This window comes from Amborella trichopoda, chromosome 5, assembly GCF_054954075.1.
Source record: "Amborella trichopoda isolate Santa Cruz 75 chromosome 5, AtrichopodaSantaCruz75HAP2 v2.0, whole genome shotgun sequence".
In the NCBI taxonomy this organism is placed as follows: Eukaryota; Viridiplantae; Streptophyta; class Magnoliopsida; order Amborellales; family Amborellaceae; genus Amborella; species Amborella trichopoda.
Window position 1 is genome coordinate 8,423,282 of NC_142340.1, and position 17,994 is coordinate 8,441,275.

At 33.7% G+C, this 17,994-nt stretch overlaps 1 protein-coding gene across 2 annotated transcripts; it reads left to right on the forward strand.

Annotated features, from left to right (window-relative positions):
* Positions 1-9,949: 9,949 nt before the first annotated feature.
* LOC148781926 (glutathione hydrolase 2-like) lies at positions 9,950-17,518 on the forward strand. 2 transcript variants are annotated; one of them, XR_016055853.1, is made up of 6 exons: positions 9,950-10,429; positions 13,927-14,445; positions 14,554-14,832; positions 15,886-16,150; positions 16,309-16,446; positions 17,071-17,518. XR_016055853.1 is itself a non-coding variant. In XM_088867323.1 (6 exons), exons 1-6 carry the CDS (start codon positions 10,136-10,138, stop codon positions 17,287-17,289), a joined length of 1,665 nt encoding a protein of 554 aa, XP_088723449.1. In that variant the 5' UTR covers positions 9,950-10,135; the 3' UTR covers positions 17,290-17,518. The 2 variants fall into 2 exon arrangements, 1 of the variants encoding a protein (XP_088723449.1); XM_088867323.1 differs by having other exon boundaries at positions 14,554-14,781; positions 15,884-16,150.
* Positions 17,519-17,994: the final 476 nt, after the last annotated feature.

A 17,994-nucleotide genomic window follows, 5' to 3' on the forward strand; every position in this document is an offset into this window, starting at 1 on the left:
CAATTTGAGCGCAAAATTCCCAATTCCAATGACACTTGTCATCTGGTTACCTCTCATGCAGATGTGTTGCTCTCCAGGCTCAATGGGAGTAAAAGAGCGAAAGTCTACCTTGGTGTTTGTGACATTGAGGCGTAGCTCCCGAGTCCAGACATCAAAAAGCTCCTTTGGGGTCGGCGAGCAACGTCTCAAAGACTACATAAGCAAGTTCCTTGTTGGTTCTACCAAATTTGTTGAATCGACAATACTTAGCTATGTAGTCCACCTTCTTGCAAATAAAACAATTCCTAGTCTCTCTCTTTCCTCCTTTATTTCCAAAATCTCTCCTTTTGAAGTCTCATTTTTTTCCAAAATTATTTCTACCCTTTCTTTTCTTAGATTTAAAAGAAGGTGGAAATTTTACCATGTGTACGACCTTCCTTAGAGTTGATGTCAGCGCATGCTTTGCTTTCCTCATTTCTTCTTCTCTTTTGATAATAGTGATGAGCACCTCCAACTTTGGTGAGAGAGATGACATAAAAGTTTCTTATGAATTAGGAAATGCATTCATGATATGAATCACTTGCATGGATTCAATAGATTTCATGCAAATGTCTTCCATCTCTTGGATTAGTGCACGAAAAGCGTGCACATGATCTGAAAATTTGGTTCCCTCTCCCATCTTCAACTCCTTATATTTTTTCATAGTCATAGCTTGTTTCATGAGAGAGGGATTCGTATATTCTCTCTCAAGCCTATCATAGATACCGCTTGTAGTATAGATTGACTCATATTTGGAAGCATATGAGTCGGTCATAGCGCACAAAAGATTTTTCTCACATCTCAAATTCCTCTTCTTCCAAGTGGCATACTTATCTTTGATTGCTTAAGATGAATCATCACTTGGATGATGAGGACTACGCTCATAGAGTATCTCTTGCAAATGTTCCTCATAAAGGATATATCCAATCTTTCTTTTCTAATATGCATAATTGGTCCCATCAAATTTTTCGATTTTTAGGATCTCTGATGTAAAAGTTATTACAACTATTTCCTTCTATTCCAAGCAAATATCTTGATTTTTAACCCAAAAAAATGACTCCTAATGGCAACAAGTAACTTGGCTCTGATACTAATTATAGAAAGACCAAGGTGATATTGTCGGGATATATATATATATATATATATATATATATATATATATATATATATATATATATATATATATATGGGGTCTGTCAATTTTATAATAACTTGTAATTTTCGTATAAAAAATTCTTAAAATTATCTAAAAATGTATTTTCGTATCTAATTATAAAATTTTAAACTCCAAAGATGGTTAAAATCATGTACATCTATAAACTTGTGAAAATATTTAAAATGGACTGTCTAGATTATGTGTTTCAAGAAGCGCCATTTTTAGGACTCAAAATCAATTTTTTTTACATTTATATATCTCAATGTCGAGATGATTAATTAAAGGGTCTTTCAATATTAAAACAGCGTTTTCCCATGGATTTTTGAGGTGCATATGTAATTCTATATTTTAATATTGCAACCTTATATAAACTTTTCCATATATATATATATATATATATATATATATATATATATATATATATATATATATATATTTCTCACCCCTTTATTTTGGCAAAGATAACTTACAGATGGTCTTATTACAATAACTCATGCTTTTAAAATAAAACAAATAAAACCAAGATATCTTCAAACCTCGTTGCCACGAAAATAATTTTCTTTGAATAAAAAAAATTATCACTACAACTAATGCTTGAGAATATAAAGACAGTGTAAATAAATATACAAGAAATAAAAAGACAATACCTGAGATTACCTTAACCGGGTTTATTACACCCTACACCGAATCGCCACCATCCGACGGTGCCGGATCGACGATCAAGCTTCAATCTCAACTGAGAGAAAAATTTAAAGCCAAACTCTCAATGGAATTATGAACCCCTCTTAATTACAAAACTTCAACGTAAGTTTCAAAACTCTCAATATCTAGTTCGAAAGAACTCTTGCTACCAAACCTTAATTATAATAGTATGAGAGAGAAGAGGTGAGGCCACTAGGTTGGGGCGTGGCCCCAATTGGATTTCGTAGAGAGGGAGGGTGATGTCCCACCTCTCGTAATGACAAAAATTACACTAACTAGAAAAAGCTCCATGTACAAAAGAAGGATACATAAGTGTCTCATATTTCTTGAACACAATAGTAAATTACTCTTTAGTGTAAGCACCCTAACATAATCTATTAGTGTTTGGCACATATATCACTGACAAAATACCAATTTTAAAATTGGCCCTGTAGAAATTATACACTTGTACACCATTAAAAGAAGGGAGAAGGTAGGATTCAAGTGAAGGGGCTTTATAGTGGGACTATTGAGACCAATATCAACAATTGAAATTCACTTTCCTAATAATGTTTTAAAAAGAAATATGAAAAAGTTTCTTAATTTATAAAGTACGATATCCTCAATGTGAGGACACGCATAAACAATTATAAATACATATCTTCATTCCATACTCTATAGCTATTCCAGCTATTTTTGGCAGAACAGCTGAGAATCGAACCTCAGACATCATGGTTATGGTCCTTGGGCCTTCAATAATAAGCCGTGCCTCTCCCTATAATTGACACAATTTGTCACAATTATTGCATTCATGTCCCAAAATTTTCTGAAACATTCTAGCTAGAAGGTTACATGCTTCTGTGGCACCATATCGTTCATCAGTCCGTCAAGTAAAACCCTATCTGTAAGTCTTGTAGGATCACCAATTTTAGAAGTATAACCTACTCAACCTACTGAACAACCTCAAAATAAATATAAAATAAAAACAGAAAAAAGAAAATGAAAAATGTCATTACTGTATGTGTGCCTAAAATATCCATAGACCACAGTTATAACCAAGGGTGTAGGAACTGAAATCCATTTTGAAAAAATATATAATCTAGTGTTTTTAAAGTTGATCTCAAAATTCCAGGGCGGACAAGGTATCTCTTTTACCCAAGGGAGTAAGTCTATAGTATGCTCCTACTGGAATACACTACATGCACTCATAATTTTATGTGTCCTATAAAAAATACATTTCCCTTAGTATCAGAAAAAAAAAAAAAAAAAGATTTTTTTTTAATTTTTCAACTTGTTGGATAGACGATGATGGCCCTTGTGACCGCATAGTTTGAAATACAACACCTCATAACTATAGAGTAATTGGTCCTTTATCCTCAGGCCTACAAAATTAGGCAGTTCCCTAAAACCTTCTATTAGATAAAAGGGGCAGTCTGCATATGGATGCATCCGTAGGTGTAGAGGTAAAGTGCACCTTCAAATTTTATTATGGCGTATAATTTTGATGTAAAATATGTTTAGAATTATCTCAAAATCTATTTTTATGAAAATCTTGAAAAAATGGATGATGTGGATAATATGTTGTAAAATACACTATTTTTTCCGATGATTTTTGAGGGGCATCTGTAGCTCTACATTGTAAGATTGCATCCTTATATAAACTTTTTCCTTAAATAAATAGCAGATGAGTTTGTTTTGATCATTCTAATGAATGCCAAGTCAAATGGAACATAAAAATATCCATACCAACAATTAAACATGTGCAACTTCCCCAATTTTCACGTTAATATTACCACTAAAATAGTCACTCCCACAGGTATAACCTAGTGGGAAAATAGGTTTCATCATTAGTTGCCTTGACTTTGAATAAAACAGCCAACAAAGCTAATGAATATCAAACGGTGTCCCTTTGTTAGGCCTTTCTTCATGTCTCCCACTGTGCATTCCTTGTTATAATAGATACTTTTGCATTTTGTGTATAAGTCAAAGGTTAAGACGTTTTCAATTGATTTTTTTCGAGATCCTGTTTAAGCGGGATCATCACCAGGTTACAATTTTTCTTATATATTTGAATTTTATTTGTTGGATATGGTTTCAATGAGTCAGCCGACTCATATGTGACCCCCTCCTTTAAAAACATCTTCAAAAAAAAGTTTCAAATAAATGTATTATATATTCATATCTAGGCCAAGGTTATCATGAAAAGTTTTATTTCTTGGCATTTTTTGGTACACTGTCTGGACATTACTTACATTGCACAACATCCATCTTAGGATCGACAATCGTCGATCAGCAAGCTCTTGCGCCCATCGACTCACGTCGAACTTTTCCTTATTTGATAGGGCATGTAATAAGTGGTCTAGGCAAATGAACCTAGCTCGTTGTTAGGTGCCCTAAACACATGGTTATAGTGGTGTTTTTTTAAGAATTTTTCACATCTCTCTTTGATTCATGTTGGGAATTAATTTTATAAGGGTTATGTTAGGATGCTTACACTATAAATTAATTTATCATTATATTCAATAAAATTTAGACACTTATATGTCATTGTTTTTTTACACGGAGTTTTTTTTTTTTTTTGGTAATGGTATTTTTGGTTGTTAGGAGTGGTATAACATCATCTACATAGAGTGTGTTATTACCCACATTGACCATTAAATGACACTAGTATGTTCCATCTAGATGATGTCACATCCATGTGGATGATGTCACACCCCTCCCAATGACAAAAAATATCGTCATAAAAAAAATACTCTATGTACAAAACAATGGTATATAAATATTCAAAATTTATTGAACATAGTGATAAATCTATCCATAGCATGAGCGCCTTCACATAACTCATTTTAAAAATGAAAATAAAAATAATGAATTAGTGTTAGCTCCCTTGAATCTTGGATCTTGTTTTCCCTCGAATGGAAGGTGTAAAGTCAATCATTGTCGGAGGTTTTATCTTGTGCATCTTTTAGATCTCACTTCTCTCTATTTGCAATTCCCCAAAACCCCATCCGCCTTTTCTTCCCATCATTGCTCTTCTCTATCGCTCTCTCTTTCCTCGAGCTCTACGTCCCAGAGCCCTCTCTTACCACGCGGAGCAATCATCTGAAGCTCCACAACTGCAGACATTTGGTCCTCTAATCATGCAGGCTTAGCATCCGCATCATTTTGCATTCATTTTATTAATTTTTTATGGAGGTTTCATCATTTTTAATTTTCTAGTTGAGCCAATCTCAAGAAAATTGAAAATTTATGGATTGCAGTAAGTAATCTCTTGTACACTGTATCGAACATGTTGATTGTTTTTCATATCATTATTTTTTTGTATGAATGTTTAACATGAAATAAAAATATCTACCAATTATGTGGAACTTATTGGTGTTTTATTTCCCACCAGATTGATTCATGGTCATCATGGTGGTTATGTTAAGCGCAGTCAGAATGTTAGATGGGCCTAATACAAAGAGAAGAACTTAAAAGCCACACTATATAGTGGGGACAACTCACTCCAGTAATTAAAACCTCATACAAGGTTTATATTGAGCTATAACCCAAGCGATTTGAACACTGTATATCAAGAAAATGACCAGCTAATGGATTTAGTAGATGATGAGGATGTAATGTCTTTGCTGATGGTGGCATCCCAATTTCAATAAGAACACTCAAGGTAAAAAAAAATTTTTCCAATAAACCGTATTCTTTCTTTATCTAATAATTTTCCTATCATCATGTCACATTGTGTATTCAAAATACGACTTCATTGGAACCTAAAAGTTTCTCCAAGCCAAAAGATTTCATGCTCCTTGGGAGCACACTGTCCATTGACTGCCCAGGTAAAACCCAATCTAAATGTATTGGTTGGACCCCAAATTCTGGGGATGTAACCACTTCAACACATAGACTGCACTTGACAAAAAAATTCCAAGTCGCACTCTCGATGCAATTGAAACAATAATGTCTCAAGACTGAATATATAGTATTCAATTTTTTGTTGGCGAGATATAAGTGCTACAATGCTTAAAATTTGAACCTTTTTGTTTTAAAAATGATCATTTAGTGATTCTTAGGTGTTTCCGTAATTTTTAAAAAGAAAAACAAATCAACCCAAATGGGTTGTATGCCTTAGGGAGTAGGAGTATAGTATGCTTCCATGGGAGCATGGTATACGCGCACTTTTACCTGATTTTCCCTAAAACAAACTTTGGACCATCAAGTTATTGGATGATAACCCTAAACTTCGAGGAGGTCAAAATTGGTTCTGTTTTTCATTTCTTGCTGGTGTTCACAAAGGTGGGTCAAATAAGATCATTAATTCTAGGTTGGAAAAAACTATTTTCTTTTAGGAAATTATATCACCTAATCAAGTGGTGGAGTTAGGCCATATAATATTTTTCCCGTTATAAGTCGGTGAAAATTTTATTGACCCTTGTGGCTACTCGAAATTAGACATCACAAAGGTCATCACCATCCAAATGCGGCTTAAAGGTGATCGAAAAGGAAACGAGACCAAGTATCATTGTCATGTGATGTGTTTCTCTTTCCATCATCCTTCAATCCACTAATTACACAGTAAGGACCCTCTAGGGTGATGAATTATTATAGCCACGAGGATTATAGTTAGGGAATAATCATCAAAAGTGAAAAATTTACGGCCAAAGTGTTATCTTGCAATACAATATTTGTCTCCTACTGATTTAATTCAATATGTGTAAAGTTTATGGAGGCAAATTTGTCCTCTTAGAATACCTAAAAACAAATAGGCAAAATATTATCTAGCATATTTACAATAAAAAAAATATTTCATACTAGCTGGACCCCATTTCTAAGCATGCGATCCAAAAAGTATAAAGCATCCATCGTAAGGTGGATGCAAGTAGGTGTTCCATTTATGTATGCCATCCAAAAAGTATAAAGCATCTATATTGAAAGTGGATGCAAGGAGGTGTTCTATTTATGTATGCGGTCCAAAAAGTCTAAAGCATCCATTTAAAGGTGGATACAAGTAGGTGTTCCATCTTAAAACAATGGAAACTAATTGTCCAAATGTTTTTTACTAAAATTATTATTTTTTGTTTTTAAAAATTTATTTATTTTTCATATTCATGATCTTCATGTTAACGATTACATGCTTTTAAAAATTAAGTCTTAAAATCCATCTAACGATCCAAATGTTTTCTTAACAAAATTATTATTGCTAGTTTTTAAAATTTATTTATTTTTCATATTCATGATCTCCATGTTAAATATTATATATCTTTAAAATTAAGTCTTAAAATCCATATGATAAAAGATTTATTAAGAGGCCTGCATTTCTACATATACAGAAAGCTTGCTGCATAAAAACCGCAATTTTACATATACGGGGTTGGCCGCTTAGAAACCTGGTCCTTTATAATAAGTGTAAAAAGTGTGTTGGCCGCTTAGAAACCGGGTCCTTTATAATAAGTGTAAAAAGTGTGTACAATTGCAGCCATACAAACCTTGAGCACTCTTGCACCCTCGCATATATGTGCACACACTTTGTATCCCTTGCAATGGTCTACGCGAAGTGTTTTCCTACAAACACATCGCTTTCCCTTTTGTATTTTCCAATTTGGGACTAAAAAACTATTGCATATCTCTCTCTCTATAATACATGTTACAAATGTTACCCGCTCGAAATACGGTTATTATAAAATAAGACCTAGAATTCTTTCAAGGAAAAGTTTATATATGAGCAAGGCCGTAAACAATCAAATTAAGCTGCACGTCAAAACTTCGTTAGAAGAGGTTGTTTTGATGCCTAAAAATCCCAAAATAGATCATCTCAACCTTAAGATATATAAACCTGAGAAAAAAAAGACCTCAAATCTTGGAAATAAATCATTAAAAGATGTAATGTTTATCTTAAAACATTAATTTTCAAGTATTCCTCCACTTGCATTAATTTTGAAGCTTTTATAATTAGAGATAAAAAATTTATTTTTAGGACGTCACCAAGATATTTGGAACTAAAACAACATATTTTGATGCTATTTGAAGGTGCGCCTTACTTTGTTTGTTTAAGATGAAAAATACTAACAATTAGAGGTATTCAGTGTTAGGTAAATGTAGCCATCAAAGGCCTTATGAGTGCTTGTAATTAACCATTTAATATAAATGAAATATGAACTCAGTGGGTGTGTGGTCTCTCAAGGACCATACTATGCAAATGATGTTTGCTTATGGCGATCTGTGCTTGACGGTCTAGGTCATTTGATTAGGAAAACCTATATTACTTCTAATAGAACTTTCTTTGATGAAATCGGAGTATGTTAGTTAAGTGAGCAAAGGGACTATGTGACCCTTGTGTGTGATGGTGACTTTCAGAGATGGGGGTCAAAGGCTTATCCATGCACCATCACATGGCATGCATAATAAGAGCAGTTTTGGAAAAGTGAACTGCTTCTAATGGTGAAGTTTATGTATATGTGAAAGATATCCCTGTGCACCATAGGAGTTGTGGTCACATCAGGTGTAGGTGACCTTGACACGTCTTTAGAGGAGGACCTGTAATCCACAAATTGGGATTGCGACCCCTTGACTCATCAACCAAACCTAGGTGACCCGCTTATGAGCCCCTGCTTGGACTGTGGATCATGGGAAGCACTAGGTTGGTTCGATAAAGCAAGTGTAGTATGAAGTCCACAGTTGAATGTGGAGTGCCCCATGTTTATTGATTTAATTCTTAGACCATATGAGTCATTTTTCCATCTTATTAATTTATTATGATTTTTTTATGGTAATATTTATTTTAAAATTATTATTTGACTTTTATAAATCTCTAGATATTTTATTTATAAAATTCTAATTTTTAACTACAGAGATATTCTTTTTACAAAGGTTTACATATTCAAATAAATTTTAAAATATATTTTATAGACCTTCAAAATGTTTAAAAATTACATGGAGGCCCATTGTGCACATGGGCCCATCATGTTCTAGAAGGCGTGGCCATGAAGCTCCTTCATGGGTGGCACTCCCCACCCTCTTTTAAAAGTCTTTATAAATTTTGAAATTGCCATCTTATGTATTGCGGTTATATGGAAGTTTTGACTTGACGTCAAAGATGGCTATTCACTCAAGGCAATTTTAATTAATCTTTTGGAAGGTTCGAGAGGACTAGTGCAAATTTATGGAATGCACCTTATCCTGAGTAGAATTAATTTTATTAATTCTTATTGATGGGAAAATAGTTTAGAAATGGGGGATAATGGTCCATGTCACTTTCATAATGTTAATGGTCCGTCTACAGAATGGTTGGCTCAGATCTCTCACCCCACAAAACACCAATGATTGACGTCTCACATTCAATTTCAATTAAGAGACAACTACATGAAACCCTAAAAAACCTTAAACCTAAATTTCTTCTATAAATAGATAACCTCCCCTCTTCTATTCTCTAGACCAAAACCTCTCTCTTCTCTCTCTCTCTAAAGACTCTTCACTCTTTCTCATGTGGGGCATGCCCCTGTCCTAGGTTCTCTACTCTCTCTCCTAGATCACCAAGGAGAGCACGACCCAACATGGAGCATTAAATGGCACTAGTGTGCTCCATGTAAGTGATGTGACACCCCATGTTGATGTTATATCCCTCCTAATGATTGAAAATATCTTTATTAAAAAAATGTTCTAGGTACAAAACAATGGTCAATAATTGTCCCAAATTTGTTGAGCTTGAGCACAATGATAGATTACTCTATAATGTACGCACCCTAACATAACCCGACGTAAATAACAAAGATACATAAATGTCCAAATTGTTGAATACAATGATAAATTATTCTATAATAAGAGCACCCGAACATAACCCAACACGAATACATATATCCATATCGATCTCACATAACTAGTAAGGTTTCATGCAAGTATGGCATACAGGACGTGCCGGATGGTGTCATACCCATACCTATACGAAAATTCTAAATAATAAAAATAATGTAAACTATTTTTTTTGGGTAAATAAAGTCAAGAGGGATGTGGGCCCTACACTTTGGTGATATTGAAAGGATGCATTATTGGTGCACGTGGTGATGGAAAGAGCCTAATATTCAACCCTTCTCCATGTCTCCATCACATGTATTGGGACCTCATAGTATTTAAGGGCCCTAAGGCAAATCCACATTCTCAAGGTGTCTTTCTCGCTTGTGTGTGTTAGTGCTAAGCATCATCCTCATTGCCCAGCAGCACTCTGCATCTCAAAGCTATGACTTCGAAGATTCTAGCTGTGAAGCCCAATTTCAGGCCCAAACACCCTCTTCTTTTATGGATAATGAGCATGACTATGTGCCCTTAACACCCTTGGCTATACCAGAAGTGATCACAGTAGAGCATGGTGTTGTAGCGGCAGACCATGGCATTTGTTCGATTGAGGGTAGCAGAATTCTTCAGAAGGGGGGTACTGCAGTTGATGCAGCAGTTACCACAGCCTTATGCCTCGGTGTTGTTAGCCCGGCATCAAGTGGCATTGGCGGGGGAGGTTTCATGTTGGTTAGATCTCCAAAAAGTGTTCTAGATTGCTATGACATGCGAGAAACTGCTCCCAGAGCCGCTTCAAGGGTAAAAGAATGAATACATTTGCTTTTTTGTTATTTAGGAAAAATAAAGGAAATTGTTTTACTCTAATTATCAACTGATTTTTGGCTTTCATGGCCTTGTCAGACTTTTAGAAAATTAACAAAAATAAATTGGACAATCTTTTTATGCATCCCCTGCAGCATAGAAGTTTTATCGTCCCCCTTATCCAACTGTCCATTCTGAATGGAGGGCTAAGAGTGCCTCAATTTCAATGTCACGTCTCTACATTATTTTATTTTTACTATTTTTTTCTTTAAACTATTTTGACACCAAGTTTTTGACGTCCATTCATCTATTAAACTTGCACTAGCAAAAAATATATAAAAAAATATTTTTAATAAAATAAAATAACCAAAATACCCCAAAAAGTTTTAAGAGGACTTTTGGTCATTATATTTTATCGAAAAATTATTTTTAATATTTTTTATAGGTGTTCCCCAATGAAAAGATGACACGTACCAAATGTCATATTCATACAATTTGTATAAATAAAATTATAAATAAAATACTTTGAGACGTCGGATCTAAGATCAAACAATGAGTGGCTCTCTTGATAAAAAAATGGATAGCTAGATGGTAAAGGGAGGATATAACTTCATGTTGTAGGGGGAACATAGAAAGCTTTCCCTTTTATTGCAACCTTATATAAAATTTTCCCTTTATGGGTGGGGTTTCTCTAAGGATGCAACCTTAAACAATCCAATTAAGGCGAAAAAATTCTTAGTATTATTTTAAAATCTATTTTCATACCTAATTAGAAAATTTTAAATTTTAAAAATGGTTAAAATCAAGTAGATCAATAAATATATGAAAATTTTGAAAATTGACGATTTAGATATTGTATTGCAAGATGCACTATATTTGGGACTCAAAAACTTTTTTTTTTTTCATATTCATACATCTCAATGTCTAGATGATCGATTAGATGGTTTATTCAACACTAAAATAACATTTTCGATATATTTTTGAGGTACATATGTGATTCTCCATTTTAAAGTTGCAACCTCATATAAACTTTTCCCTTTATATATTCCTTTTTATAATCGTGCGTGATGGAGTGGGCCTTTTGGCTTTATTTACGTTACTTGCATTTCTTATGTCTAGGGTTTTATTAGAAATATACATGTTTGACCACGCAGTTCAACAGCAAGATTCAAAACCCCAACACCAGTATGGCCCTATTGCAGAGGCCCATACCATTTGCCGAGCACACTAATGAAGCATTTGTGAAAGGACCTGGTTTCTATGCTGTCAAGCCCGGGAATGCGAGCTGCCGAATAAAACTATTTTGAGATTGATTTCAGGACTTAACTATTTTGAGATTGATTTCAGGACTTAATTAGTAAGTACACGTAATATCTAACATGGAAATCATGAATATGAAAAAATAAAACTAAAAATAATAATTCTAATAAAAAAAACATTTGGACCGTTAGTTTTCAATGTTTTTAAATGGAACATCTACTTGCATCCATCTTTAAGATGGATGCTTTACACTTTCCAGACCACATATGTAGACATGCGGTCCAGCCCGCATGAAACAATTTCCCTTTGTTGAAAAGCAAAAGTATCTTATTCTTTCTATACACTATTTTTTTTTTAATTATTAATATAAATATTATTATTATTATTATTATTATTATTATTATTATTATTATTATTATTATTATTATTATTATTATTATTATTGCTATTATTATTTCTATTATTATTGTTATTGCTATTATTATTACTACTGTTATTATTATTACTGCTGTTATTATTATTGTTATTATTATTATTATTATTATTATTATTATTATTATTGTTATTACTTTTATTATTATTATTATTATTATTATTATTATTATTATTATTATTATTATTATTATTATTATTATTATTATTATTATTATTATTATTATTATTATTATTATTATTATTATTATTATTATTATTATTATTATTATTATTATTATTATTATTATTATTATTATTATTATTATTATTATTATTATTATTATTATTATTATTATTATTATTATTATTATTATTATTATTATTATTATTATTATTATTATTATTATTATTATTATTATTATTATTATTATTATTATTATTATTATTATTATTATTTAACAGGACATGAACTTGGCCAAGTTACTCAGACTCGGCCGAAAAACTCGCCTCCGCCAAAGTTCGAGTACCTTGGCCGAGTAACAATGTTCTTGTGTGTTAAATGGGCAAGAAAGAAGGAGCCGTATTTTTTGAACTAAATTCTATATAAATTGAATATGAGGATCTATATTTCCTCAATTCCTCGACTAAATATCCAAACCAAAGGAACTTTCATGAAGTTCTTTTTAAATACATTAAATGATTTTGATGAATTTTTATTTTTTCATTGTATTATTATTATCGCTTTTATAATGTTATAAGTTTTTATTCTCGTAGGGCAGTGCACATCAATTGCTCATCCCTCATCCCTAATACTTGTGGCATGAGAATGCAATATTTTTAAGGGAAAATTATGGAATATCCATGTATAACATTAGCCCCAACGTCATTCTCGTTGAGAAGTCTCCTATACTCAATTATCCGAAAAAAAATCTTCATTTTTGAGAGAGAGAAATAGAGAGGGAGCAAAGTGAGACGGAAATTTCATATTAATTTTCTAATTTTACTTAAAAAGGGTACTTACATCCAAATTAGAGTAAAAGTGCCTTGGGGGGGTGAAAAAAAGAAGAAGGTAAAATTACAACAAAAAAAAAAAACCCTTGACTCAACTTTCTTTACAACCTCCCCAACCAGCCTTTTTGTGGCAACTTTTAATCGAAAGTTTCTTTTTAAAGAAGTACGGTTAATTCAAAATGTCATAGTTTTTTGGACCAAAAAGCTTTCCTCATAGTCGTTGATTGCCATCGGTCTAGCACTTGTAAATGAGATTTGGCATATTGTTGCTGCGGTTCGACAGTTATGATGCCTCGTTCTGGCACTCATAAATGTGGTCCAGTTGATTATTGCGGTGATCTGGCAGTTTTTTCGGTCTGGCACTATAATGCCTCGTCCTGACACAATTTGCATGCGATCCAGTAGATATTGTGGCATGGGTTCCTGTGCAATAATATGTGTCGGACCTCTTTGGTGATTGTGGCGCTTTCATGTTTTCATCATCTAAACTATGACTTTTTTACTTCGAAAAAGTTAATTTGGAAGGTAAAAGTTGTAATAAAAAATTGGTTGGGAGACGCTGCAAAGAAAGATGAGACAATGGGATTTTTGTAATTTTCCAAGAAAAAAGAATGTCTTTCGGGGTAAAAGTATGAGAGACTTTTATATGATGGATATTTTAAAAAGAATGTCACATCCAAGGCAAATGTCACACATAACATGGTGACTTTACTAACGAAATGCCTAAATAGTCCATATGTTCCGTTTGTTTTTTTTTTGAACAAACAAATACTCAAATGCTATAATAATGTAAAAAATTATATGTACAGGATATGTATGAGCATAATCCCGCAGGAAAATTCCAAGGTGGACAATCAGTAGCAGTTCCAGGGGAATTAAAAGGTCTCTATGAGGCTTGGAAGAACCATGGGAAGCGTCCTTGGAAGGAACTAGTGCAACCTGCAATTGATCTAGCAGAGAAGGGATTTCGGGTGTCTCCTTTTCTAGCATATGAAATGGAACAATCAGAGGATGCAATACGCAGAGATCCCGGTTTACGTGAGAAGTTCATGAAAGATGGAACGCTATTGCAGCCTGGAGACCTGTGTCGCGACCCTCAACTTGCGAGCACGTTGAAGAAAATTGCAGATGAAGGGCCCTCGGTGTTTTACAACGGTCGCGTGGGGGCCGATTTGGTTGATGATATCCAAGACAGAGGAGGGATAATCACATTCGAAGACTTGCAAAGTTATACCGCTAAACGCAGAACGCCAATTTCCAAAAAGGTCATGGGGCGCGAGATAATTACGATGCCGCCTCCTTCATCTGGCGGTGTTGGCGCGCTACTCGTGCGTATTTTCTTCTGAATTAACTATATCTCTCACTCTCTCTCAGACACACACACAAACACTTTTCGTTGGTGATTGACTACCTGAAGGATCGATTTTCTATTATAGGTTTTGAATATACTTGCTCAATATGATGAGCTTTCTGAACCCCTTGGACTGCACCGTATGGTTGAAGCAATCAAGAAGATGCTTGTAAAGAGAAAGGGTCTAGGTGACCCAGACTTTGAAAAACATGTTGAAGATGTTGTAAACGATATGCTCTCTGACGACACAGCAACAGATTTGAAGGGCCAAATAGATGATGACAAAGCTAGCGATCCGTGGTCTCATCTTAAAAGATTCTCATATATACGACAAAGCTAGTAATCCTTCGTCTCATCTTAAAAGGTACTCATATATATTCTTAAGGGAGAGTATATAATGAGGCCATTTATGGGAGATTTTTACTTTTTATTTTATTGTTATGATTTTTTTATAGAAAATTGTTTTATGCGGGTTGGACCACATTTCTACAATAACGGTCGAATGGTATAAAGCGTTCATCTAAAAAGATGGATGTAAATTGGTAGTCCATATAAAAACATGAATAACTAACGATCCAAATGTTTTCTTAATAAATTTATTATTTGTAGTTTTCAATTTTTTTTTTTCATATTCTTGATCATAATGTTAAAGATTATATATTCTCTAAATATTAGGATCAAAATATATTTAAAAAATATATTTATTGCGAGGCCCACATTTTTACAATATGCAGGTCATCTGCATAGAAACAATGTATTTTTTTTTTTATTGCTTACTATTGTTATTTATTTATTTATTATTCTTTTAGGGTGTTGTATGTGAAGGTATACTTATATTTTTTTTTGTGTGTGTGAATCAATGGGGATATCGGGCCCCTACCTGTTTTATTAATAAACAAAAGAGGTTTTACATAAACTCTTTTTATACAACCCTTGGCAAGGGAACAGTAGTAACATCATATGAAATGTAAGCCATTACAAAATAAGAGGGGGCGAGCATGCCACACAGTGGCTTCATTCATAGAGACCGCTACCTTGGCCAAATATATATTCATTTCATTGAAACTAACTATATGAAACAAATTAGGATGAACAGAGTGGATTTGTTTCAGCATAAATAACACAACATTATAGATTCTCATTTCTATTTAGCAATAAAATGATAATGATCTAGAAAGAGAAGATATTGGAAGGATTAACCCACATCCCTCTCTATCGTTGTTGAGAATTTCACACAAAATATTGTCCTCTAAATCTCTTCATGCATGTCAATGGCAATGCCTTTTAGTGGCTAAATGAAGACTTATCTCTTGTCTAACCACATCGTGAGAATTTCATTACAAAACCATTGAGCTCGCTCTTTCCCAATTTTTTGAACTTTGAACTTCCACATTAAAAACATCATCTTTTCCTGCAGGTTGAGGCTACTTCGTGACCATGGCACTAGTCACTTGTGCGTCGTCGGTAGGCACAGGGGCGCAGTTTCTATGACTACCTCTATTAATGGCTTATTTGGAGCATTGTTTAGGTCTTGTAAAACAGGGATAATACTCAACAATCAGATGGATGATTTCAACATCCCTACAGACATTTCAAATCCCACTATACCTTCAGCAAGTGCAAACTACATCGAGCCATTTAAAAGGCCCTTATCCTCCATGATGCCCACCATATTTCTCAAGGTCCTCTCTCTCTCTCTCTCTCTCTCTCTCTCTCTCTGGTCTTTTATCATCATTTTAGGTTTTTTCCAATTAATTGGGGTTGGCTACATGAATCTTGGCTCTCTCTCTCTCGTATGAGAAAATACCTTCTTACTGCATATTCCATTTATGTTATATAGGATCAAGAACTTGAGGGTGTGATTGGTGGAAGTGGAGGACCGAGAATAATTCCTACAACTATACAGGTCCTCTTGAACTATTTTATTCATCAATTGGACCCAGGTTCTTCTGTTTTTTCACCTAGACTCTACCATCGGGTATATTTCTGCTCACTTTTTGCTTCTTCAATCATTCATGTTTTACTTTATGTTTCGGAGTAATTTGGATTTGCTTTAGGAGTGTGGAAGATCATAGCCAAGGTGCCCCATGAGATAACAAAAGTCGAAAACTCAAAATATCATTAACATCATCATTAGAGCCTTAATCTAACTATTTAATTTGTTAAAATATGATCTACAAAAAATAAGAAACCAAAGAGAGTCAAAGTTCAAAATGAATTGTAATGGCCTTGGGATCAAGGAGATTGTAGAACCTCTCTCTCTCTCTCTCACTCACACAATGGGCTAGTGAGAAATATTGTTGGTTGAATACATATATTTTTTAGGGATTATATAATAATACATCATTTATTTTTGGTATAAGATGGTCACATTCACTTTAGCCATTGAATGTGCATATACTAGATAAAAGTATTTCACAAAATTCAATAAATTTTATTTTGAACTTTTTGCCCATACAATGACACATTATCAACCCCCCGATTTCAGATGTAATGGTTAATGATGATTGTGGCTGCATTGCATCAGAATTAAATAATCTCACTATATACATTTCTTATTTCTTATCATATTGCAACCCTTTTTATTTTATTTTTTTCGCAGCTCCTACCGAAGACTTTAGAATACGAAAACTGGGACACAGTGACTAATTATCACATCGAAATGCCCAACTATGATAGGTTGGTCCTGAAAAGTAAAGGTCATCTTATTAAAGCAGTATCAGACATGTCGCACTGCCAAATTGTGATCCAGGACCTAATAAAGGGACAGTTCACTGCCGTAAGTGACCCAAGAAAGGGCGGGACCCCTGCTGGTTACTAAAATAATTTCTATTTCCATTGTACCTTTACTGCTTAGTTATTGGCCTTCTTATGGTTTGGGCTCAATAATGAGTATCTCATTAATGGCCTTCTTATGGTTTGGGCTCAATGATGAGTATCTCCCTTGTTTTTCTTAATAATGTTTAAGGCTCCTGATATTACTTGGATTTGAACACTTTGTTTGTTAGTTGGATCTGTTATCAAGTTTACTGCTATTTGGATTTGATTGACTCGTTCTTGTCCTAAACCTCATTTTCTTAATTGTCTCTCTATCCCTCTGACTTTACCGTTATTTGGATTTGAAAAGATGAGTACCAATGTAATAAATCTCTGCCCGCAATGTAAAATGTGGAAAGACCTATGCGATAAATCTCTCTCCAGATTATTGAAATGCACACAAATTTTCTTGGGAAAAAATTATATAGGGACACTCTTTCGACCCCAAAATTACCAAATGAGACATTTTATGTAAAAATTAAAAATTCTGACATGCACAGAGACATTTTGTTTTTTACAATCTTCCATATATTTGGCAATGACAACACCGAACATCAATAAATCCCACAAAATATTTATGTGTCTTCTCTGTCCAGTGTAGGAATCACCGGACAACAGTGTCTTTTGAGTAGTGAGTGCATTGGCTAGTCATGGAAATGCTGGATAGAATGGACGCTTTCTCCCATGGAGCATCATCCACAAGCATACA